The sequence below is a fragment of the Siniperca chuatsi genome, linkage group LG8, assembly GCF_020085105.1.
Source record: "Siniperca chuatsi isolate FFG_IHB_CAS linkage group LG8, ASM2008510v1, whole genome shotgun sequence".
In the NCBI taxonomy this organism is placed as follows: Eukaryota; Metazoa; Chordata; class Actinopteri; order Centrarchiformes; family Sinipercidae; genus Siniperca; species Siniperca chuatsi.
The window spans coordinates 27,902,185-27,928,772 of NC_058049.1; the positions used below are offsets into that span (position 1 = coordinate 27,902,185).

The following is a 26,588-nucleotide window of genomic DNA, read 5'->3' on the forward strand; positions in this document are numbered from 1 at the left end:
TTTGATAATGCCCTTCAGTAGACTTCCACACACTTGGAGAATCTATGACAAGGAGCACTGTGGTGGAACAATAACTTAGTAACACACTTAATGTTGGATTTTCCTTTCATCACCCATTTGTAGGTTTCTATGATAGATAAAAACTTAACAAATATAGTTTGAGTCAAAATAAACTACAGTGTGCGTGTGTGTGTGTATCCATGGCACAGAGAAATAATCAGGCTTTGGATACACACACAATACTTGTGGTTCCTAGAGTCTCCAAAAGTAGAACGGGACCCAGAGCCTTCAGTTATCAAGCTCCTCTCCTGTTCCAGTTTTGGTTCAGGAGGCAGACACCATCTCCACATTTAAGAGTAGGCTTAAGACTTTTTGATAAAATTTATCATTAGGGCTGGCTTGGGTGAGTCCTGAACCATCCCTTAGTTATGCTGCTATAGGCCTAGATTGCCAGGAGACTTCCCATGATGCACCTCTCTCCTCCTCTCCCTCTCCATTTGTATGCATTTTTCTCCTATTACTGCATGTTACTAAGTCGACATCTTCTCTCTCCTGTAGTTTTGTGCTTTCTCGTCTCTCTCCTCTCTCCTTCTGTCGCTTTCAGCAGGTATTTCTGCCTTCGGAGCTGCAGAGACTGGATCTTTGGTTGTGGGCCACCTGCTGCCCCCGTGTTCCTGCTCGACAACTGCTACAACAGTTGTTATTGGCTTTGTTACTATTATTGTCATTCTGAAAACAGTGTCCAGATGACTACGACTGAAACCTTTTCTACGATATTATTGTCATTATTATTCCTATGACTATCATTCCTATTAAAATTACTTTATTAATATTACCACTACCATTACATTATTACTATTTTAAAATTCTAGGTGGAATTTGCATTATGCTTCCATCTCCCCGACCCCACCATTGAGTCTAGTTCTGCCCGAGGTTTCTGCCTCTTAAAAGGAAGGTTTTTCTTTCCACAGTCGCCAAGTGCTTGCTCATGGTGGGATCTGTTGGGTCTCTGTAAATAATATTATAAAGAGTATGGTCTAGACCTGCTCTATAGGAAAAGTGCAATGAGATAACTTCTGTTATGAATTGGCGCTATATAAATAATAAATGATGTAAGAGATTTTTCTTTTCCTTTTCTTACCCTGTGTGCCTCTTGATGGAATTGTAAAGAAACTTTGTATTTTCTGCATTGTACTACAAGGCATCTAAGATCAGTCAGATCAAGTCTCTTTAGGCCAAAATAAGGTTAATATAAGATCTACATCCCAAATTTCTAATTTTATACTCACGAAGCCTTGAGTTACATTGAATATATCGAGTTGTTGCATTGTTTTGTCTTGTGTTGTCTTTTGTCATTGATGCTGCTTTTAATCTAACCATTTTCAGGAACATAGGGGAGTGCCTCACTTGCATCTGTTTCATGTTTTCATCCTTCACCTGTGATTTGTAAGTAAAAGAAGGCTTCTATATTCTATATATTCTAGTTCTAAGACTCAAAAGCAGAAAGAATTTAAAAGCCCAAACGCTCCTAAACACATACAGCAGAGAGTAAGGGAAATACTAAGGTAGAGACAGAAAGTAAAAAAATCCACTAATTTAATCAGGTAATTCTACTCCTGCTGATATTATTGTAAAACAAATAACTATTTTGTTGTGCTTCTCACTGTGCAAAGTTAACAACCACAGCGGTCTTCAGAAACGTAGTGGTGTGTTCTTTTTCCTTCATGTGTTTGTTTTACTTATTGTTGCTCATTTTTGTGTACTTAGCTGAGTTTGTACTGTTTTCTGTTTAATTGTAGTAAGGCTTTATTGTGTGCAATTTTACACTGGTAATATTTTATCCTGGAGTAAAATAGTCCAGTACTCTATCCAGAAGGGACACAGGTAAAAGTCAAAAGCATGATGTAGCTTTTTGATCAGAAATTGAGAAATAAATACCAACGTTAGTGCCTAAACTCGCAAATGCCCTGTTGATTAAATGTTACAAAATAGAGCTGAGAGAGATAAACTATCCTGGCCAGAAGAACAACAAACCTTTGTTATGTAACATTCTGAGGTGGTTCACAGCCTCATCCAAGTTTTCATTTATAAGACTGTGGAAACTTTTGATGCTGCAGCAGTATTTATTGAATGTATGTGTTTAATGTTTTAATGTGCATGCTGTAAATATGGATAATAATTACTCCACAACAGAGGCTAAAAATGAATCTGTAGTTAATTCACCAAAAGAAAAGATTGATAGTAAAAATTCACTACAAGGTGACAAAAGACATGATAAAGACGTTAAGCAAAATGATCAATCTGCCGTTATCAAGCACTCAGGACTGCAAAATTATGTCCCTGATCTCATGTCTCAATTCAACGCAGAAGCTTATCAGCGTTGTGGTGAGGATAAGAATAACAAACTCCATGCGTGGATGTCTGATCAGTTAAGGGATGTCATAGAACAAAGTGCTAAACATGTTATTGCATATCATATGCCCATGATGGAGGCTGAATTGCGAATCAGAGCTGCAGAGAAGATGAAAATAAGACGCCTTGCTACTGATAATAGGGAGACAGCTGATTTTAGTGTCGTCACTGAGTGTTTCCAAAGACCAGAAAAATCTGTAACACACTTTAACAAAAGATTCCAGAAAGTGTGGGAGTAAAATGCAGGCATAAAAATGGAACAATGTGAACCACTACCAGTACAAACTCTAATGAATTGCTTATTGCCTAGTATAGCAACTATCCTTGAAATCAATTATGCTTTGCACACAAAGACATTTTCAGAGGCCAAACATAAACTTGAAGTGTTAGAGACAAGCGGTGTGTTTCGGACGAGAGTTAAAACCCCTCAGAAAGGTGCTTGCCAGAAAACACAAGCACACACACCCAGGGACAGGAGAAATGATAAGTAACATAGATACGGAAGAACTGGACATTGGAAAAGAGACTGTAGGGTCAGGAATGATTTTTACCCATAGGAGGTACATATGTAAAGAAAATTATCTGAAATGTTGCAGATAACTGCACCACAATAACCAGCTTCTCTCACACTAGGCTTGACCCGTACAGAAATCCTAACAATACATGGTGATGATCAGTATTACTTCTGGGTTGCAAGAAAAAGTAATATTGTCTAAATCACCTGAGCTACAATGTTGGTTGGCAGTAGCCTATATCTATTGTTTCTATAGCTGGTAAATGTGTAAAATTTGCATACTTGTACATGTATCAAAGGCTGTATCAAGCAGATAGCAAAACCTATTCCACTGAGCTATAATTTTGTTTTTAACTTCTTAAATGAGCCTTTACTAGAGATGTTTTGTGTAATTTGATTGCTGTAAGTTACTCTATTTCTGATGGAATATTTGGAGCTTCCTGATAAATATTGTTTTACACCGCTTGATTGTTGTTGCTAAACTTAAGATACTCTCTGACCAGTTTGATCTGATCTGTAGTCGTTTTTGTTCACTTTGGGTGATGTTTACTTTGGCTAAAACAGACTGCATCTGACACTTCTTAGTTGCTATAGCATTATAGTTTTCAGCAATTGTCTTGGGCGACGCGTGCACGCACTGCCAGGAGGCCCGAGGATGGTGCTAGAAGCTTGGCAATCCAAGGCACTGAAATGCCTCGCGCCAGGGTCAACAGGAAGCCTGGACACCAAGGACACCAAAACCCCCACCAGGAAGGGGTAGCGATCGAGCCAAGGGGGTGGGAACGGGACCCATCGCCATAGTCGATCCAAACCACCACCACCAAACACCTTCCAATCTAAAGGAAAGGCACAGTTCAACCGGAACCCAAGACATGACAACTGAAATTAGTCGGATGCGTGCCAGCACTTTTGCAGAGATGGCCAGGGCCATGCTTGCCCTTGGGGAACTGTTCCAGGTCGAGACTTTCAACACAAACATCACCAGTTACACACAGGACAAGTCATCCATAACAAAGCGGGCTTGGGTTGGTGCATCCCATTTTCATCTGCATCCTGGACACAGAACCCCTGCTTGTTGGTCAGGACCTCTTGAACCGACTGGCCCCACTCACTGCCACAAGGGACATATTTGGGCTTAGGTCGAATCCCCCAAACCACAAGTCGCCGTCATCCAGGAATCCAGAGGACCCCTACCAATGATCATGCCTTTTCCTGCACCTGATACTATCGCTGATCCTTTTCGGCGAGTGTGTCACAACTACAGACTGAAAGTCTGAACCCCTTTCATCACCACAAGTCCTTTCTGTGCTCACTGAGAAACACAAACTCAGAATTGTACAGCCCTCGAGTGGTCGGTGGAGTCACCTCAATAGCGTTGCAACTCCAGATGTGCTCTTGGCCCTCTGGTCCAAAAAGCGGACCAGAGGGCCCGCTGTCAGCTAAAAATAGCATAACAAGATCTGCCAAAACACACTTCCTCCAGCTTTTGCACAGTGGAGCCACCGCCTTCGTTCTGCAGAATCGCCGGAGTGTGTGCCCTCTCAGTACAGAACGGGAGGAAAGGGTCACGCACTTTGTGAGTATGGTCCCCCACTCCGACCCACATTCTTCTTAGGGGCGGAACTTCTTGTTAGGCTCGGCGCCCAGTTAGACACAGTCAATCAAGTTCTGTGGGCCAAAGCAAGCGCCAAAGTCTCCGTTCTGAATACTGAACCAGAACACATGAAATCTGGGCAAACCATTCCCTAGGCATGTCAGGTTGCTAGCGAGGCTGATGTGACTATACCCACTTGGACAGCAGGTACCCCCATCTGCCTCGTATCCTCAAGGGACAGAAGATGCCTGGCTCACAAGCATTCTTCCAACCCCTGCCCTGCTTCTGGGAACTCAACCTGACAGTCTGCGGCATGCCCCTGCTTGAGTTGGACCATCACTCAACATACTTACTGGTGCAGAATCCAACATATTCCCCAGTCCAGGTGTCAGCGTGACAACCACTAGGGGTACTGATCGACAGTTCGTTCCTTGACTTCGAACAAACAATCGGAGAACTGCCTTCATGCTTGACCAGTAACAACAACCTGGATGCTCTTCTCACTTTCCCGACCCAAATGATCACCGCTCGCCACGAAACGCTCCAGGAGGAAGCGATATGTGGAACCGCGATATGTGGAACCGCCCTATGTGGCGAAGGTGACATGGTCGTGTATTTCCTGGTGACCCAACCAGTGGACCCAACCTCAGGTGGAGATGCGACCCATTCCCCACCAGTGTAGTCTCCCCCCGGCTTTGAGTACGAGGCTGAACAACAGCTAGCGAAGGCAGATGTCCTGACAACAGAGGACCAGAGAGATGCGCTCCGGAACTTGTTCCGTGGTTTCCAGCCCATCTTCTCACAGGGCCCTCATGATTGTGGAGTCACCGACCTCCACACTGACCCAAAGGCCCCTCCTGGTCAGAAAACAAAGTAACATGTGAAGCAGGAGCTTTAAAGTTACTCTCCACAGGGTGTGGTTGTCTTTAAATCAAATTAGAGGTGTATGTGTGTGATCAGTTTAGGATAATGGTGCCAAGTTAGTTAGCATGCAAAGACTGTCTGTGTGGAGCATAACATAACTAACATCAACTTAGCATGTGGCTATCAAATTAACCTAACAGATAAACACGTCACAACAAAACCTCAATGAAAACACATCAGTAAAGTCACATGTACAAAAGTTAAATAGTCCTTTGTTTAGCTATATACACTGTTACTCTATGCTATGTCCAGTTGTTACGTTACCCGTCCATGGGAGGGAAAGAGAGGTGGCTTTGGTGCTGCTGTTAGCTGGCGGTCAGTTTGTTGTAGACGAGCCAAGCTGGGAAGAATTGTGGTTCCGCTGTGGAAGTGTCTTTTGCTGTGCAGTGTCTGCTTGTAGAGATCGTAGGAAGCCGGTCGCTCCATCTGTGGTTGTCCTTGCAGAGTTAACCGCTTGGTGTTAACTTGCATCGTGCTCCTGCTAGCACGTGAAGTTAGCTGGCAGGCTTATATCCGATATCCGGGTCACAGGTCAGACTGGCCAATTCTGCGTTCAATAGCTCTCAGGATTGTGGGACAAAAGAGAATGCAATCTCCTAACAAAAGTTGTTAACAAATCACCCAAATGAATGAATTCATCTGTGGAGTCCCAACAACGTGGTTCCAAAATTTGTAACAGTGCTACCTCGTTCCAGAATTAGTAATAGTGCTACCTTGTTCCAAAATTAGTAACTGTGCTACCTCAGCTCCACATCGTCAGATCTTTTATAAATTTCACATGTTTGATAAGAGCCCCAGCCTGAAGATATCTACATACCAATATTCAGACATAGCCATAGTGCCATCTACTGGCAACAGAAAGTTACAGGGCCTATACTCTTAAAAATTACTCCCAGCAGGGTAACCAGATTCACCTCAAACTTGATGATGATTAATAGTGAAGCTTGTGAGTTTTCATCAAACGTTGTTGCCATAATGGCTCATTATTCACTATGAAACAGGAAGTTGTTGTAACTTGAGTGTACATTGTCCGATCTGCCCAAAATTTCACGCTTGATAGGACTCCCGGCCTGAGGACATGTCTACATGTTAGTATTGAGTTATAGTCATAGCACCACCTACTGGCAACAGGAAGCAAGCCACATCTGACAAACACCATACCAACTACATGAAATTTACATTGTTTGGTCTACACTTGACAGTTGAACACTTAACAATGTTTCAACTGATCAGCCTCTAACTTCATATGGCTATTGATGGATCACTCCCGGTAAGACTTGTATGACATTCATGAGTCAGTCATAGGACCACTTACTGGCAACAGGAAGCAAGCCACATGTGACAAACATCATCCGATCTACATGAAATTTACGTTGTGTGGTCTACAATTGATATATGGCAACATCTGTTGATGTGTCGAACGGGGTCACCATTGGAGATGCGTGAGGCCATGCCAAACAGGAAGTGAGAATAACTCAGCAATGTGATTAGTGCGTGTTCTCCACCACCACATAGTGGACGCAGGAAGTGATATTTAACTCCTTCTTGCAGTGCCTCATGGTCATGAACATTCAGAGTGGTGTCAGCCAGCCTCTGGTCACAAGACCGCAGCCGTCGTTCCGCCCTGAGGCGCGCATGGAGGCGAGAGCCCATTTAATGCTGCGTGCAGCTTCAATTATTATTATGCTGCTCTTCAAACGCATTTTTGGACGGGCTTAGGATGCTCAAAAACTCTTGAAATTTTGCACACAGCAGTGATTGGGCTCAGGCATGGCCAGATTGGGATAAAGTTGCTTTGATCTTTGCTCTCATCATAAAGTACATATTTCAGTTTCTTTTGAGAGAGTTTGCCCAACAGGAAGTCAGCCATTTTGATTTCCTGCATCAATTTAAATTTTTTGAACACGTTTGAAGCTCAAAAAGTCACGAAACTTTGCACCCTGACTTGAACTGGCAAATACTTTCATTTGATGTCACTTTTGGGCTTGGGGGTGGCATGTCAGCACTGTAGCGCCTCCTAATGACTTGTAGCCTTCAAAATTAGTAACAGTGCTACCTTGTTCCAAAATTAGTAACAGTGCTACCTTGTTCCAAAATTAGTAACAGCGCTACCTTGTTTCAAAATTAGTAACTGTGCTACCTCAGCTCCACATTGTCAGTTCTTTTCCAAATTTCACATGTTTGATAAGAGTACCAGGCTGAGGACATTAGAAGCCTCATTAGGAGTTATATTGTGTGATCTGCATTTGATATGCGGCAACATCATGTGTGATTAGAGGGTGTTCTCCACTGCCACATAGTGGACGCAGAAAGTGATAACTCCTTCGCGCAGTGCCTGATGGTTGTGAAGATTCAAAGCGGTGTCAGCTGGGCTCCAGTCACAAGACCGCAGCTTCCCCCCGAGGTGTGCGTAGAGGGAGGTCCTGTTCAATGCTGCTTGCAGCATTAATTAATTTTAGTTTATATTGTGCCGACATAAATGTTTGTTTAATCAACATTACAACCTGTTGCCAGGTACTGAACTGTAGTAAATGGGAAATACAGTGGGAGAGGGGGGTAATATGATGGTAGTGGTGGTAGGGAGGGATGAATAAGTGCCCAAGAGATTAATCCGGCCATGCCTGTGAAATAACAGTAATTTAATAGTAATTGCCACATCAGAAACAGTGCTATGTACTAAAAGTGGCAGTATTGCTTAATAGTGTTACATGGTAAAACCTGCCCCTCCTTGAACCGCCACCTTAACGTGGTGGAGGGGTTTGAGTACCCGAATGACCCTGGGAGCTATGTTGCCTGGGGCTGTATGCCCCTGGTAGGGTCACCCATGGCAAACAGGTCCAGGGTGACGGGTCAGACCAAGAGCGGTTCAGAAGACCCTTATGGATTATTTAAAATCAAGGCCAGTTACGCCGCCCGGATTGGCGCTACCGGGCCCCACCCTGGAGCCAGGCCTGGGGTGGGTGCCCGACGGCGAGGCGCCTGGTGGCCGGGCCTTTCCCACGGGGCCCGGCCGGGCACAGCCCGAAGGAGCGACGTGGGGCCGCCCTCCCGTGGACCCACCACCCGCAGGAGGATCCGTAAGGGGCCGGTGCAGAGATCTGGGCGGCAGTCGAAGGCAGGGGCTTCGGCACCAGATCTCCGGACACAGAAACTGGCTCTAGGGACATGGAATGTCACTTCGCTGGGGGAAGGAGCCTGAGCTTGTGCGGGAGGTTGAGCGTTACCGGCTAGATATAGTCGGCCTCGCCTCCACGCACAGCCTGGGCTCTGGAACCCGTCTCCTCGAGAGGGGCTGGACGCTCCATTTCTCTGGCGTTGCCGGGCGGGGAGAGGCGGCGGGCTGGTGTGGGCCTGCTCATAGCCCCACAGCTCAGCCGTCCACGTGTTGGAGTTTACCCGGTGAACGAGAGGGTCGCGTCCCTCCGCCTCCGGGTGGGGACAGGTCTCTCACTGTTGTGGCGGCCTACGGGCCGAACAGCAGTGCAGAGTACCAGGCCTTCTTGGAGTCCCTGGGAGGGGTACTAGACAGTGCACCACCCGGGACTCCGTTGTTCTACTGGGGACTTCAACGCCCACGTGGGCAACGACAGTGACACCTGGAGAGGGGTAATCGGAAGGAACGGCCCCTGATCTGAACCCGAGCGGTGTTCAGTTGTTGGACTTCTGTGCTAGTTACAGTTTGTCCATAACTAACACCATGTTCAAGCACAAAGGGTGTCCATCAGTGCACGTGGCACCAGGACACCTAGGCGGGAGGTCGATGATCGACTTTGTTGTCGTATCATCTGACCTCCGCCGCGCGTCTTGGACACTCGGGTGAAGAGAGGGGCGGAGCTGTCAACCGATCACCACCTGGTGGTGAGTTGGATCCGCTGGCGGGGAGGAAGCCGGACAGACTTGGCAGGCCCAAGCGTGATCGTGAGGGTCTGCTGGGAACGTCTGGCGGAGCCCTCTGTCAGCAGGGTCTACAACTCACACCTCCGGAGAGCTTCTCCCAGATCCCGGGAGGTTGGGGACATTGAGTCCGAGTGGACCATGTTTTCCACCTCCATTGTCGATGCGGCGGCTCGTAGCTGTGGTCGCAAGGTTTCTGGTGCCTGTCGCGCGGCAATCCCCGAACACGGTGGTGGACGCCGAAGTAAGGGATGCCGTCAGGCTGAAGAAGGAGTCCTATCGGGCCTTGTTGGCTCGTGGGACTCCCGAGGCAGCTGACAGGTACCGGCAGGCTAAGCGTGCTGCAGCCCGTGCGGTCACAGAGGCAAAAACTCAGGACTGGGAGAGGTTCGGAGAGGCCATGGAGGAGGACTATCGGTCGGCCTCAAAGAAATTCTGGCAAACCGTCCGACGGCTCAGGAGGGGGAAGCAGTGCTTCACCAACACCTTGTACGGTGCGGGTGGAGAGTTGTTGACCTCGACTGGGGATGTTGTCGGACGGTGGAAGGAATACTTTGAGGATCTCCTCAATCCCGCTGTCACGTCTTCCAAAGAGGAAGCGGAGGCTGGGGACCCGGAGGCGGACTCATCCATCACCCTGGCCGAAGTCACTGAGGTTGTTGGCAAGCTCCTTGGTGGCAAGGCTTCGGGGTGGATGAGATCCGTCCCTGAGTATCTTAAGTCTCTGGATGTTGTGGGACTGTCTTGGCTGACACGTCTCTCTGCAACATCGCGTGGCGGTCTGGGACAGTGCCTCTGGACTGGCAGACCGGGGGGTGGTCCCTCTGTATAAGAAGGGGGACCGGAGGGTGTGTTCCAATCACAGAGGGATCACACTTCTCAGCCTCCCCGGTAAGGTCTATTCCAGGGTACTGGAGAGGAGAATTCGTCCGATAGTCGAACCTCGGATTCAGGAGGAGCAGAGTGGTTTTCGTCCCGGTCGTGGAACACTGGACCAGCTCTATACTCTCCATCGGGTGCTCGAGGGTTCATGGGAGTTTGCCCAACCAGTCCACATGTGCTTTGTGGATCTGGAGAAGGCATTCGACCGTGTGCCCTGGGGCGCTTTGTGGGGAGTGCTCTGGGAGTATGGGGTCCGGGGCCCTTTGCTAAGGGCTGTCCGGTCCCTGTATAACCGGAGCAGGAGCTGTGTTCGCATTGCCGGCAGTAAGTCAGACCTGTTCCCGGTGCATGTTGGACTCCGCCAGGGCTGCCCTTTGTCACCGGTTCTGTTCATAATTTATATGGACAGAATTTCTAGGCGCAGTCAGGGGCCGGAGGGTGTCCGGTTTGGGAACCACAGGATCTCATCTCTGCTGTTTGCAGATGATGTCGTTCTGATGGCTTCTTCAAACCAGGACCTGCAGCATGCACTGGGACGGTTTGCAGCCGAGTGTGAAGCAGCTGGGATGAGAATCAGCTCTTCCAAATCTGAGGCCATGGTTCTTGACCGGAAAAAGGTGGTTTGCTCTCTTCGCGTGGGTGGGGAGTCCTTGCCCCAAGTGGAGGAGTTTAAGTATCTCGGGGTCTTGTTCACGAGTGAGGGACGGATGGAGCGTGAGATTGACAGGCGGATCGGTGATGCGGGCGCTGTATCGGACCGTTGTGGTAAAGAAGGAGCTGAGTCGAAAGACAAAGCTCTCGATTTACCGGTCAATCTACGCTCCTGCCCTCACCTATGGTCATGAGCTTTGGGTAGTGACCGAAAGGACAAGATCGCGGATACAAGCGGCGAAATGGGCTTCCTCCGCCGAGTGGCTGGGCGCTCCCTTAGAGATAGGGTGAGGAGCTCAGTCACACGGGGAGCTCGAGTAGAGCCGCTGCTCCTCCACGCCGAGAGGAGCCAGCTGAGGTGGCTAGGGCATCTGATCCGGATGCCTCCTGGGCGCCCCCTCGGGAGGTGTTCTGGGCATGTCCCACTGGGAGGCGGCCCCGGGGAAGACCCAGGACACGCTGGAGGGACTATGTCTCTCGGCTGGCCTGGGAACGCCTCGGGATCCCCCCGGAGGAGCTGGAGGAAGTGTCTGGGGCGAAGGAAGTCTGGGAGTCCCTGCTTAGACTGCTGCCCCCGCGACCCGGCCCCGGATAAGCGGAAGAAGATGGATGGATGGATGGATGGATGGTAAAACCTGTAGCTGTTGTGTGGAGAGTATTGCAGAGGATTTGAGTAGGTGAACAATTAGCACCATACAGTTGTTGGGACTTCACAGATGAATTCATTCATTTGGGTTTTTGTTAACTGAGGGTTTTGTTAGGAGACAGCATTCTCTTTTGTCCCAAAATCTTGAGAGCCATCGAACGCAGCATTGGCCAGTCTGACCTGTGACCCGGATATCACTAGGTCAATAAAAAGGTCAGTGATCATTTGTTTGCTCACCAGCAGACACCCACCTGAACTCTCTCCTCCTGGCTTCACCGTGTAATCTGCTCGGAGCAGAAACATGCAGCAGAACCGAAGTCTTCTGATCTACTAAAGCGCTGCGAAGGCCTATTAGATCTCTGCAATAAAGTTTTGTGCCAAAGGCTATTGCACAAAGCCTCCTAGCTAACTTTAAGAAGTACGAAGCAAGTTAACTCTGTAAGGACAACCACAGATGGAGCGACCGGCTTCCTCCGATCTCTACAAGCAGACACTGCATAGCAAAAGACACTTCCACAGCGGAACCACAATTCTTCCCAGCTTAGCTTGTCTACAACAGACTAACCGCCAGCCAGCAGCACCAAAGCCACCTCTCTTTCCCTCCCATGGACGGGTAACGTAACAACTGGGCATAGCATAAAGTAACTGTGTACTTGGCTAAACACAGGACTGTTTAGTTAATGATGTACATGTATGTTCTGAGTTTTTGTTGTTGTGACATGTTTATCTGTTACGTTAATCTGGTAGCTTGCTTCATGCATGTGAAGTTAGCTGGCAGACTTTGTGCAATAGCCGTTTGCACTAAACGTTGTTGCAGAGATCTAAGAGGTGTATTGGCAAGAACAAAGGGACTCTCTGATATAACATATACATATGACTCTATTGTGTACCAGGCACATAACTGTTTGGCGTCAATACTTGATCTGTGTATGATTGTTTGGACTGCGTGATGAGAACAGTTCATTGATAATGATGATACGGAACTATAAAACATGCTATTGACTATTATGTCCAGGCTTCAGGGACACTCTTCTCCCCGGGTTGAAGAGCCTGACCCTGAAGACTGGATAAATACCTGATGTTCCTTTCCCTCTCTACTCATTCAGAGCAGATTATACTGATGTATGTTTTGCTGCTGTGAGTCCGTCTGCAGATGATTGACGTAAACCTACCTGTAAACCTTGTGCATAATTATGCTGGCCTCTTTAATGTTGCGCAAGAGTGAGTAATTTGCCAACCTCTGCTATGTTGAACTCCAAATCCTTCAACCTACTAGCTATCAATGGTAATTATGGTTATAGTTATAAATGTAGTTATTAATTTATTTTTTTATTATTAATTAATAGTTCCAAATTGATAGTCTTATAAAATACACTAAACTAAATCATTTCATTTCTCTTCTTTAAGAAGAGTGGTGCCCCCGAGGACTTTATTAATTAAAGTTATTTATGATTATCTTAATAATTCTGATAGCCATAATTTATTGATCACACCTACACCTTAAATATTGTAAATCCCAACATAGTATAATAGAAATGTCTGTTTCAGGTTCATAAAGTCTAGGGGGTTTAACTGAACTGCCTCCTGCATACCACTGCTCATCACATGCTTGTTACTTTAGGTAAAAACACTACCTGTGGAGATGGTGGTGGTGGTAGTGTTACTGGTGGGATAGATGATGTTGGCAGTTTTATAGATGTTCCTCAGCTGCTCCAGGATGCTTCTGAAATCCCTGCTGATCTGCCCTCCCAACTCCTCAGCCACCAACAAGCGCTCATACAGGGTCTGCAGGTCTGGCAGTACTGCTGAACCTGGAGACATTGAGACAAACGCAGAGTAGGAGAAACTATTTAGCCCAATTCTAACTGTGGCTAACAATGGCTCTCTGACTCAGCGTTTATCAGCATTAGCTTTATTATATCAAACTCAACTCTGCTTTCATCAGAAGCTGAAGCTCAGCAACTCGGCTTGTAAGTGAAACAAGACCTATATTTTTAGGGGTCTTTAAACTGTAGGTCTTGGTGAGAACTGTCTCAAACAGAGGCATGTCACATTTTTCAGGTACTGTAAATCTAAATTAAAGTAGTAGAACAGTTTTGTTCTAGTTGAACGTGTGTATTTTCTTTATTGATTATTCTCTCACTTTTGTAATTAATGGATTACGCTACAAAATTTCACATAATTGTCACAGTCTGTCTTTCTGTCGCTCCTCTCCAGCCACATTTCTAATTACCCAGGCCCCTTTGTTGCCATTTTCCTTCCATTTACCAGGTGCCCTCGGACTTTCCCCATCACCTGATTGCCCCACCCATATTCACACCTGTTCCCACTTCCCTCATCTGCTCTGCAATTGCCTGGCCTTCTCCGACCACCTCCTCGCCTGTTTCAACTTTCACTCATCAGCAGTGCAGTACATAACCAGCCCTTTTCCATTCACTCTTTGTCAGTTTGTTCTAGTTGCTATCTTGCCTTGTGTTTTTGTGGCCAAGCGTCCTTTACCTTAACCTTAACCTGCCTGCCTACCTGTAACTGCCGGTAAGCTATTTGGTCAATAAATCACTAAAGTCATCCTGCTGCCTCCTCTGTCTGCACTTGGGTCCTTCCCCTGTTGCCACTGTCCCGTACAACCATGACACAATTGTGAAAAATGCCTTTCCAATTTCCTAGAACCCAGAGTGACAAAATTGTGACAAAGATCTTCAAATTGCTCGTTTTGTCCACCTAACAATCAAAAACCCCGAAACGTAGCAAATCCTTGCATTTGAGAAACTGGAATCAGCAACTTGTTGGCTTCTTTGCTTGACAATTGACAGTTCAGTGCCTGCATGTCAACTGGCACTTCATCTGATTTTTGTTTTTCCACTGACACTTCAACTTCTTAAACTGACATTTCAATTGCTGTCACTGCTTACATACCAACTTTAACTATTTATAGTACAAACACTTCAACTATCGCCAGTGCTTCAACTTCTTTCTTCTTATTCCTAAAATGACAGTTCAACTGCTTTTATCTCTAAAATTTAAACTGCCAGTTTAATGACTTTCAGTGCTTACATATTAACTGACATTTAATTGCTTTTGTGGCTTAGACATCGACTGACATTTTAGCTGCTTTCATCTTACTCTGTTAATTCAGCTACTTACAGGGTATACAAACTGATAATTAGGGTTTAAACAGAAATTTAAGATGCTTTCAGTTTTTACTCTTCAACTGACACCAACTCCTTTTAGGGGCTTCAACTTATGCTGCAACATGAATACAATATTTCATTTGCAAAAAAGACACATTTTAACCTCTTTAAATTGTTTACAACTGCAATTTTTAGTTCAACTACTTCAACTGAAATTTCAACTGCTTTCACCCTTTACTCTTAAAAAGACAATTTAACTGTTTTCATCTGCTTTCAGTGCTTAGTCGTCAACTTACTTTCCAACTGCTTTCAACAATTAACATTTGAATAAGTTTACAGTGTTAGCACATGCAATTTTCAGCACAATCCATTTTCTTTCTAGTTGACTAATTTGTCTCAGCAGCAGACACATGCATACAAATCTTCGTTTTTAAGATAGCATGTTTTGAAGAAAGCATACAATGATTATTTAGGTAGAGTACGTCTCTCACAACACCTGTCAGCATTAGCAAACAGGAACAAACACATTGAGATGGGTGGGAAAGAAACGATGCTACAAGAAATTCAAAATTTGGCTCTCAGGTTCATGTTAATATCCCCACAGATAGTGTTGTTTTTCTGATGCAAAACCCAAGGCCCTGTTCAGCTGCTGATGTTGTAATGTATCAATTCTTCTAAATTTTAGCAACAATTTTGTTGAGGTTTTACCCTTTTCCGTGTGGAGAAATATGATCTACCTGCTGATGATGTGCACTTGGGCTGTTAGCCTCTAGTTTAGTATAACTTGTATTGCATACCATGACCCTTCCCTGACTGCCATAAACTATACAAAATGTCTGAGTTCTTAGTTGCGTTTACAGTGTCTTTCTTTATTTTCTTTGTGCAGTCACAGTCTCCTCTTTTCCTCTACTCCTCTGCTAGCAACTGATGCTGACAATGAAGCCATGGAGGAGTACAATAGTAATTAAATAAGAACAGAGAAAGAGAGAAAATACAGTAAGTAGAGGGAAGGAAAATCAGTAATGTATCCTTTTAGGCCTTGCAGCTCATTTTCAAGCGCTTTCCATAACTTGATAGTGACCAAAGTGGCTCAATGTATCAAAGCAAATAAACGTGTAAGATTCCTTGTTAGATATAAAGAATAAAGGAAGCAACAGACTGAGCTTCGGTGTTATCAGAGTTTGACATTATTTGGATCTGACAGCCTCCAAACTCCTGATGACCTTTAAACACAAAATTCTGTGCTTCTGGAGTACAATGTGCAAAACACCAAATCACAAGCTCAGTCTTCAGAATACCTCCTTAGTAGTAAAAGTTTCAGTGCTTATTACTATGTGTAGAGCTCACTGAATCAATGCAACATACTGTGTGCCTGTAAGCATTTCTCCTTATTTTAACAACATTACCCCTCATGAACATGTGAATTGCAACATAATTGCTAATTACTTTACCACCACTGCCAAACATGTCAAATGTATGATATTGGTTTAAAGGGAAAAAAGTAAAATTCAACTTCTTTCCTTTTGATTACTGTCAAATTGTTGCAGTATATAGAGTATTTTGTTACAGTAGTAGTATTACTGTAGCACACTGTATTTTAGATGTAATGACATTTAAGGTTTGGTGTCTTGAATAAAAAAAACTTTGTGGTTGATGCAGAACAGAAACAGTAAACTGATTTAGTTAAGAACAATCAGTTGTCTTTTTTTTTCTAGTATGAACATAGGATTTACTGAAGTCAGACTCTAAACTACATTACCCATATTTACAGTAATACAGCCTATCCTATGATAAAATCAAGTTTTCAAGTCATTCTTACTCATCACTTACTTAATTTCAAATGCTTAGTTCAGCATGAAATGGACTTTTTTTTCTTTTGAGGAAATTATTATTGCATACTCTGTTTTGATGAGAATCAGTGACTGACATTCATTTTAAAATGCAACAATGATTCAAATTCAGTGATGAACCAATACAATGTTGTGATGCACTGATAAACTTACTGCGCGATGTATTACCTAATTTACAGTATTTTACAATTGCTAAGTCACATTTCTCTATAGGAGTTCACTTTTTCAAAACTCCTCTCACAGTTCTCTTTAGTAACATGCAGCTCAGCAGTTAATCTCCCATCCAAAAAGCAATAATGCAACCACAACACTTCATACACATCTCAAGATGAACTCGTGTACCCGAACACTGACATTTGTCTGGCAATAGTAACGCAACAGGTAGCATTACAATTAGTGTCACTATTATTGTTGTAAAAGTATCTTATTTATCATAAATCAAGATTCCATTACAACAAAAATAAAAAAACTTCTTTATTGCATGGATTGTGCTACCTTACAGTAAATGTTAATGTTAATGAGATTAATCAGAAATGCTAGAATATGCTTCAATAGGCTTCTTTTTTTGTGCCATTTTTGCATAATGTAATTCCAAGTGCACAAAATGAAACTAAAGTAATTTCAGTAATGCAATACAAAACGATACATATTCACTATAGATACTTGTATAGAACAGATATAGAAATACAACAGTGCTAGTCAAACCCTGTCTTCTGCATTTGACCACAAGTTCTCATCCACATCACAACTTGTGTCCTCTCTTGCAATACACCTTGGAAAGGATCTTTTTGTATGTCTGATCCATCCCTGGCAATCTTCTGCAGATATGTCCATACATTCAGCATTCATTGTGTCCAAGAGGGACATCTGATCATGTGGCTGGTGGTCATAAACGTCCTCTATGGGGTTGAGGAAAGCAGAGTAAGGAGGCTTTCTGCCTCATATGTCCCCTTTCCTCACCTGGCACAAGTCATTGTTTTTCTGTTGTTTTGTACTTTCTCCACTTTGCGCATGTGCAGTCTGATCTGTAGTGTTCACTTACCCTGCAGGAGCATGCAGATTCAAAGAAACTGACAATTAAATTTGAAGAAAAAATGTTGGAAAACTACTGTTAATCAGAGATAATAACCAGGTTCATCAGTGATGACAGACGGACTGTCTAATGTGTGTGTTTCTGGTCTAATAATGCCTATATGATTATCATGCAGGCTACATGCCACTTTTTCGCTCTGCAAGGTCTTGCGAGGTCACGTTCAGTGAATGCACAGAGTACAGCAGTAGCAGAAGTCAGAAACCCACAATATATACAAACAGATGATACCTGGGCCCGACTTCAAAGCATGTCAAAGCCGTGTTCAGCACTTTTTAGTGGTATGACATAAACTGCGTACAGGGTCAACCTGCTGAATTCTAACTACCTGCTTTTTGGCTAAACTAATAAGGTGATTGGGGAATTTATTACGAGAAGGTGAGACCTCTGGTTAGGAAAATGTATACACAGATACATCAGAGCTAATAATGTGGGGTCAGTATATTGGCCTGACCCCAGAATCCACAGGTTGACAGTATGAGGTTACATCTCAATAAAAGGAATTCTTTTCAACAGCTGGAATTTCCCAGAAATAGTTTTCCCACATACTCCTTAATAAGAGAATTTTACAAGCAGATGCTGTTGTACAAATAACGTCAGGTGCTGAGCTAGCCACAGCAGGTACCTGTATGTTTTACATAGCCTATATTTTTTACCTACTAGAACACCTACGTTACATGCATCGCGTGCAGACCGTACAGTCACGTGCAGTGGCAAACGATAGTTTCTGTGTGGGTTCAACAAAATAAACTGCAATATTAAAATTTTCCAAACAGATACTGGTCTGGTCTCGACTACCGTCGACTGGTACAAACACGTTAAACAATCTACTAATTTCTTACTGTTTTCATAGAACCAGACAGTCCATTAAATTAATTAAACTTTTGTTCCAGACTAAGAAGTTGTGGGCTAATACTTTTCTTAGTAGTAACGGCAGGTTAAACACTGACAGCTTACCTCCATCACTGGGAATCGATTTGATCAAAGTAACCGACACAAAACACGCGAAAGCCAGCAGACATCCAAATCTGAAGGAGTAAAACCTCATTTCATTTCTCAGTCCGCCCGTTTTTGTCTGCCGACTTGCCGCCGGTTCACAGTGGGCACCAGGTTGATGTGAGCGGTAGAGGTAAATTGCAGATAATGTAACAGATGTGACTCTACCCTATGTCAAAAACAAACACAAAACCGTCTATGGGGACCGTAGGTGTACACTATCAAGGCTCATTTCAATATACTGTAAAACTGCCTGCGGGACCAACTGCAAGGTGCAGTATTCATGTGCGGGCAACAGCGACATCTGCTGGTGGAATGAGAACGCTTGTCCTTTAAGGGTGTGCATGAATTGATCAAATGCTCGTTCAACTTCAAGAACAAATTCATTTTACTTTTGAAAGCACCTAATATAACAAATCAATTTGTACTAAAAATTACAAATCATTTTAACAGTTACTTTCATCTTGTGATGTAAAAACAATGAGATTCCGCACTGTTTCTGTAACAGCATGATTTACTTTTAAGGAAACATGATGTTATCGATTTAACCGGATAATATTTCATAGCTTGATTTGGTGAGAGAAGTATGCCTAACGCTGCTGTAGTGTACAAATTTTCAGAAAGATTTAATGACCAACAAAACATTTTTTCTTTAGTGTTAAATTTATAGTGTTTTTTACTCTAACGTTATATCTCTACCACATCGTAAAAAGCCTGAGTGAGGTGTCGTTATTTTATGACTTTTAAGTACTTAAAATTAGCCTGTGTAAGTAATTTAAGATGACCGTTACATTATAGCAAATTGATTGGTTTCCTGTGTGGAACGCTACTTTTCTTCACTGTTAATAGCATAATATCCATTACTTAGCTATAATTCAAATGGTCGAAAATTAGAACTGACAAACTGATCATGTAATTAATACTTTGGTATCTGCAGCGTTTCACGTCGGGGATGTAGCTCAGTGGTAGAGCGCATGCTTTGCATGTATGAGGCCCCGGGTTCAATCCCCGGCATCTCCAACTTTATTTAAAATTTATATATAAATACTTAACTGTACTACTCTACTGTAATACTTATATATATAGAACGTTTTCAATTTCATACTTTGTCATTAAAAACCAAACGGATTTTATGGTAAATATCTGATCTGTATGCACCTTAGCTGCATTAGCTACTTAGGATAACCGTTCTTAATCCAGACAGTGAAACTCACAAACGTCTTTTTTCCAGATTTATGGAAAGCCATTAGTGTCATAATTTGCATCTATTTACACATGCTGTTTTTTTTGTTTTGTTTTACATTATGACGAATTTGCCATCATTATTATCACCTTACCCTGTCTTTTAAAATGACCAGTATCAATCGTCTTCAGCTGTGCTCCAAACCATTTAAAAAAATCTTTTTAATCACTTCCAGTCTTTTTTATAACAATAAAAGGTAAAATAGAAGAAGTTTACACAAAGTACAAGTGTACCAAGCTACAGAGTATTTCTACTGTTCTGAGAGCAGATGTTCAGCTCAGTTTATGGTGCTTAGCAGCACTAGGAGCTCATTCTCTATCAATGCATCATCAGAGATACACAGACCGATATATATGTAATTAAAAAGGAATTCAAATTGTGGCAAATCAAAGTCTGATTACATTATCTGTAACCAATAAATATACAGTAATCAACATTCATGAAACCAAGAACTCCTGGTTCAGAATAAATGTACATCTCAAAAGGTACAGAAACATTTGCAAAAATTAAATTGCAATAGCCAATTTTGGTACATCTCTTCAGAATCAGAAATACTTTATTGATCCCCGAGGGGAAACTCTTTTGTTACAGCTGCTCACTGACACGTCACTGCACACAGGAATAGAAGTACTAAACAAATCAAAATATAATACACTATAATAAAGGTAAGATAAATAAAAGTACAAAGTGGATATAAGTATAAAAGTTAAAATAAGTGTAAGTACAAAGTGGATTTAGAGGTTAATAAGTACATACGGTATAATACAGTGTAATAATATAAGTAATAGTGCAATAATGAGTACTGTTAAGTGTAGCAGATTAACCAGATTATTAGATGGTGGATATTGCACAGCAGTAATATAAGTATGAATAAATATCAATAAATAGGGAATATTAAACAGAAAACATAGTACATTCCACAATATTAAGTATTGCAGTGATGTTAATGATCCAATATCCTGTTTAGTGACTTAGAGTCATATAGACTGACATTTAGAGGGAGGAGTTAAAGTGTTTGATGGCCACAGGCAGGTATGACTTCCTGTGGGGGGTGGAGTCTTTCACCGAAGGTACTCCTTTGTTTGACCAGCACGTCATGGGGTGGGTGGGAGACACTGTCACTGTCCAAGATGGCATGTAGGAATGGCATTGTACGCCAATGCCTGGTTAGCAGAGGTGGGGATGTAAACAGCCACAACAATGGCATGTGAGAATTCACATATGGCACATATGGCCGGAGTCCCACCGCTAACAGTTCAATGTCCAGGCTACAGATACTCTGCTTGATAGTAACGTGACCAGGGTTACACCATCTATTGTTGACCAGAACAGCAAGCCCGCCGCCTTTCCGTTTACCGCTCCCGGTGTGATCCCTGTCGGCCCGAACAGTCTGAAAGCCGTCGATGGAAACGTTATGATCCAGGATATCCTGCTGTAGCCATGTCTCTGAGAAGCACATCAAACTACACTCACGGAACTCTGTCTGACTCTGGGCTAACGCAGTTGCACGTTGGCGCATGCGCATTGCATTGACTTTATTTGCCATAAGTGCAAGTGGGTCTCAAGTTTTACGGCAGAAACGGCAGGAACGTAAAACACAGAACCAAGACGAACTGACAAGGAACAAAGGAATCACAGAGTCTAAACACACTCAGGTGAGGGGAGATGCCATGACACCAGTGAAACTAATCAGGTCAGGGGAAATAATCAAAAGTGGAGGGAAAACCAAACAAAGACAGGAATACAACTACAAGACACATGAGGGAGAACGCTACCAAAATAAAACACGAAATAACCAAACACAAACCCAAAACCATGACACAGCTGGCTTCTTCTTGCTACTCTTATTGAAGAAGGTTGCTATATCTGCTGTCTTTCTCTCCATTTTTATTTTTCTGATATAGTACACCTATGCAAAATGCAGAATACATGAACCTTACCATCATTATAAGAAGTCCTAGCAAAGTTAACTAAACAAATATGTTTATGAAATTGCCTGCTCAACTTAAATCTTGCAGCAAATTAATATATCCTCCAGCAGACGTTAGTGTGTGTTTGCTATAGCTTTTTATTGGATTATAGCCTAAATTAATGAATTTCTGCCTAGCTGCCTAGTAGTAATTAAGTAGTAGAATTACTATTTGAAATAAAATGGTATACACTAATGTTTCCTGATAAAAATTATGCTGACAGCATCCAACCACTACCATCCAATTTGGTCCTCTTTCTGATTGCAGAGGACATCTTGGAATTGACGGGCAACTATGGCTTAGTGGTAGAACGGGTTGTTCGCAGATCGGCGGTTCAATCCCGGCTTTCCCCAGCCCACATGCAAGAGACTGAACCCCAAATTGCTCCTGAGGGCTGTGCCTCTGGTGTGTTACTTAATTTCATTTTGGTAGTAATGGTCTTTATGGACACTTGCGTGTACTGTCTTTCAATTTAGACTAGTGCAGTACCAGGCTATCTCCGGGAACAAAAATATAAATTCTGAAAGTTACATTATGCTTGAAAGTTTGCCTTTTTTTTGCTAAACTCAAACTTACAAGACTTTGCTACAGAGTAACATCTCCAGTCTCTCTTTCTTCATCTGTTCTTGAATGTACTGTAGCGAGCAATGGGGAGCGAGCTGTACCCAGCATATCAAGAGTGGAAGAGCCTGGATGAAGCATGGCCGACAGGCAATTAAGATCTTTCTTAATACCTTTTACAATTGCAATAGTCCAGCCTAGAAGTAACAAATGCATGGACTAGTTTTCAGCATCCTTTTGAGACAGGATGTGCCTGATTTTTGCAATGTTACGTAGGTTGAAGGCAGTCCTTGGAGTTTGTTTCATGTGGGAGTTAAAGGATAAATCCTGATCAAAGATAACTCTGAGGTTCCTCACGGTGGTGCTGGAAGCCAGGGTAATGCCATCTAGAGTAACTATAACTTAAGATAATGTGTCTTGGAGGTGTTTGGGGCCAAGTACAATACCTTTAGTTTTCTCAAAGTTTAACATCAGAAGATTGCAGGTCATTCAGGTTTATATGTCCTCAAGGCATGCTTGAAGTGGTTAGTTTCATCTGGCTTGATCGATAGATCTAATTGGGTATCATCTGCATAACAATAAAAAAATATGGAGTGCTTCCTAATAACATTGTGTAAGAAGTGTATGTATGTGTGTGTTTTTATCATTAAAGAAGCTCATGAAGTAAGTCGTTGTTGCTGAGGGCTATAGGAATACATGGCTCAAAAGAGCTGTGATTCTCAGCCTTTCTACAGTGCTGAAAAGAAACCTAGGGTTGTTTTTATTGTCCTCTATTAATGATGAGTAGTAAGCTGCTCTGGCATTATGGAAGGCTTTCTTATATGTTTTAAGACTATCTTGCCAGACTAAACGAGATTCTTCCAGGTTGTTGGAACGCCATTTCCTTTCAAGTTTTTGCGATGTTTGCTTTAATTTGGGGATTATACCATGGAGCTAACCTCCTTTGTTTTATCATCTTTTTAAAGGGGAAATAGAACAGTGTCATTTGCAATGAACCTGCAGCACTATCAATAAGATGGTCAATTGAATGGAGTGGTTGAAATTAGCATAGGAGTCCTCTGTTATATAAACCGAATTAAATGCAGATGCGATCACTTCCTTAAATTTAGCTACAGTACTATCAGACATCTAGAGTAGGAGTTTTTGCCTAATGGCGTGTAGTCCAGTAATAGGAGTTCAAATGTTATTAAATAATGGTCTGATAATGAAGGATTCTGTGGAAAGACTATTAAATGTTCAATTTCAATGCCATATACCAGAACAAGGTCAAGGATGTGGTTAAAATAGTGAGTGGGTTTATGTACACTCTGACAAAAGCCAATCGAATCTAATAATGAGATAAACATAGTACTAAGACTATCAATATTAGTATAACATTTGCTCATAACCTTTTTGAAAAGGACCTCTTAATTTTGAAATTCTCAACCTATTTATATTTTAAATGAATTACTCCTTTGTCTTTTGTTTTATATAGGTTGTTAAAAACAACATGCTTGTTGTGTTTTGTTACCTCACATAGTGTAATTTCAATACTACCATGATAACTGATTATATGAGCTAACTAAGTCTTGCAAAATGTCTACATAATGTTTAGAATTAATGGCTGTTACATAATGCCACATTTTCGATTTCAGAGTCCTGTTGAAACGTTTGACAACAAAGGCCTTAGTCTCATTTTGATGTGGTGAAGTGAATAATTCTATAATTTGGATTAATGTTTCAAACTCTTTGTTTAAGAATTTATTTCCTTTGTCTTTTGGTATTTTTATGGGGTATTCTACCGTCATCTAAAACATCTTTAAAGGCTGCTGAGACACATCTACCACTTTAATTTTTCAAGCACTGAGCCCATGCATAGTCTGAAGAATGAGCTGACATATCCACTAGATCTAGCTGGAACTGCCAATCTATTGTTTTCACTAGCACTTTATTTCTCTTAAAATGTACAGGAGCCGTTCTGTGAAGAGTATAAGCATTTTGTTTTAAGAGCCAGTTTTCTATATGAGTCTGCACAGCGAATACTTGTACTGTCAAATAGAGCCATTTTAAGTTTTTGTTATCCCCCTGCATTTTCTGGCGCATAGTATATATTTTTCATAACCTTATCCATGGCTGTTGTTGTAAAAATGAACAGGCATTTGTATTTTTACTGAGCAAAGATTCTACTAAACATTCAATTTATTTACATAGCGCCAATTTATAACAGAAGTTATCTCATTGCACATTTTCTCTAGAGCAAGTGTGTACTGTACTCTTTATAATATTTACAGAGACCCAACAAATCCCCTTGGCGACAGTGACAAGGAAAAACTTACTTTAAGAGGCAGAAACTTCGGACAGATCCAGACTCAGGGTGGGCAGCCAAGACAATACATTACATATGCTTGCGCATCTGCATAATTTTCATTAAAAATCTCTTGCTTACATGCCTTTTGATCCAGAAAATCAGTCAGGTTTTAAGCTGAGGCCATAAGCAGATCAGCATCAGCAAGATTTATGCATTATTTATGTATTCTCCATGGCCATGATGTTGACAGAATCAGTGCATTATGGAAAAGATGCATGGCAAATCAGATGCTCAATGGAGACACAACCGTCGTCCAGAATCTGCAAAAATCTCTGTCAAATGTAGCAACCATCATCCCACAGTCAGTGTTTAGTATATGATCTGTCACCCACAATGATGCTTTATAGTTGTACCATGTCAAAACCACTCCCAAAACACTTACATCAATTTAACAACATCTGTGCCCATATTAGGGATCAGCAAATGGTCTTGAGGCGTTGTGAAAGGAAGATGTGAGCGGACATGTCCGCATCCATCACTCAAGGATGTTCATGCACCATAGATCATACGCATGTACGTAAAGGTTGTCGGGGGTTATGCGCACTCCCGAAAATAGTCCCCTTTATATACTACTCAGATGTTTACATTGCCAAAACATGAGTATCTCTCTCACTCACTCACACACACATATTCCATACATAAAGCAAATGCCTTCTACCATCACATTTCCACTGAGGCAACACACCACATCAGCCCCGCAACTAGACTACTTATTCCACAACAGGTAAACCTCAATTAGTTTTCTTATCACATCTTTGTGTAACTGACCTTTTATTTGATAAACTACATTTGACTTGTTTTGTTTGCACACAATCCTACATTCACCCCTACTGTACATGTCTTACCCCTCACTCATTTAGACCTCTACCACTTCTTACTGCACCACACTATTAGCATTTAAAATCATCATCTAACTTCTGTTTCTCCTCACCATGTACCCTTACCTGCCTTGACCTGTGGAGAAACATCCACAGTCCACTATCAAAACCTGTGGAAACCGCCCCTATTTCAACACCACACCACACCGTAAACCGAAGACTCATACGAAACAACTGTTGTGTTCAATAGCCAGGACTACAACAACTTCAAGACCATACAAAAATGTAAGCAACTCCTTTTAAACACTCTGCACAAGCAGACCCATTTGAGCTTAATTATGTAATTTCCGTTTCATACACAGTTACACTGTAACTCCATGTACCTCTAACTGTTTTCAATAATCACACTCATGCTTGTTTCTATTAGGAGCTGACTAACTCCAAATCCACTTTCTTTCTCACACACACACACATACACACACAGAGAGAACATGTTATTCTTAACAATGTTTTTTTTTTAACGTTACCTGTTAATGTTATAATTATGACCTCTAGCTATATGTTTTGACCTCTAGCTATATGTTTTAATAGGATTTACAGTTAAGCTTTGGCTTATAATTAATTGATGTAAGACATCATAGATCATAACACACTGAAAAGAAAATCCAAACATGAAAAAGAAAAACATATTGTTATATTAACTCATATTTATGAGTTAATATGATTCTATTGGATTCAAAATTACTTTACAGTGAACTATCTCAGTGGACTCTTCTATAACACCCTCTGTAAATGTGCTTTCAGAGAGAATTTAGGAAAGCAATCAATACAGACTTTCCTATAACATTTCCATGTCAATATGGTGTTTAGACCCTGTAATTAAATGTGCACCTCAACACCCTGTGGACAGAATTTCACCAAATTTGGTGGGCATGCTCTGGAGGCAAGTATTAACCAAAATCTGAAGTTTGATATTGATTGGTGCAAGTGGGCGTGGCCTATCACATATTTGCTCTTAACTCAAGATGACTTTGAGCGATCCAGATTAAACTCCCAGGAGACATC

The 26,588-nt window shown here is 42.4% G+C and overlaps 1 protein-coding gene and 1 non-coding gene across 8 annotated transcripts in view; one reads left to right on the plus strand and one right to left on the minus strand.

The window, feature by feature from the left end:
* Nucleotides 1–18,833, minus strand: part of LOC122880155 (cell wall integrity and stress response component 1-like) — a 30,234-nt gene extending 11,401 nt beyond the window's left edge. For 5 of the 7 annotated variants that reach the window (XM_044204997.1, XM_044204996.1, XM_044204999.1 and 2 more), the window contains exons 1-2: nucleotides 18,546–18,833; nucleotides 13,152–13,328 (exon numbers count right to left, since the gene is read on the minus strand). In XM_044204997.1, the coding sequence (XP_044060932.1) occupies nucleotides 13,152–13,328; nucleotides 18,546–18,636 (268 nt within the window). In that variant the 5' untranslated portion in view covers nucleotides 18,637–18,833. The remainder of the gene's footprint in view (nucleotides 1–13,151; nucleotides 13,329–18,545) is intronic. The other 2 variants (XM_044204993.1, XM_044204992.1) reach the window with 1 other exon arrangement.
* A 699-nt stretch (nucleotides 18,834–19,532) lies between these two features.
* trnaa-ugc lies at nucleotides 19,533–19,604 on the plus strand. Its single transcript has one exon. It is a non-coding gene; the product is annotated as a tRNA-Ala (tRNA).
* Nucleotides 19,605–26,588: the final 6,984 nt, after the last annotated feature.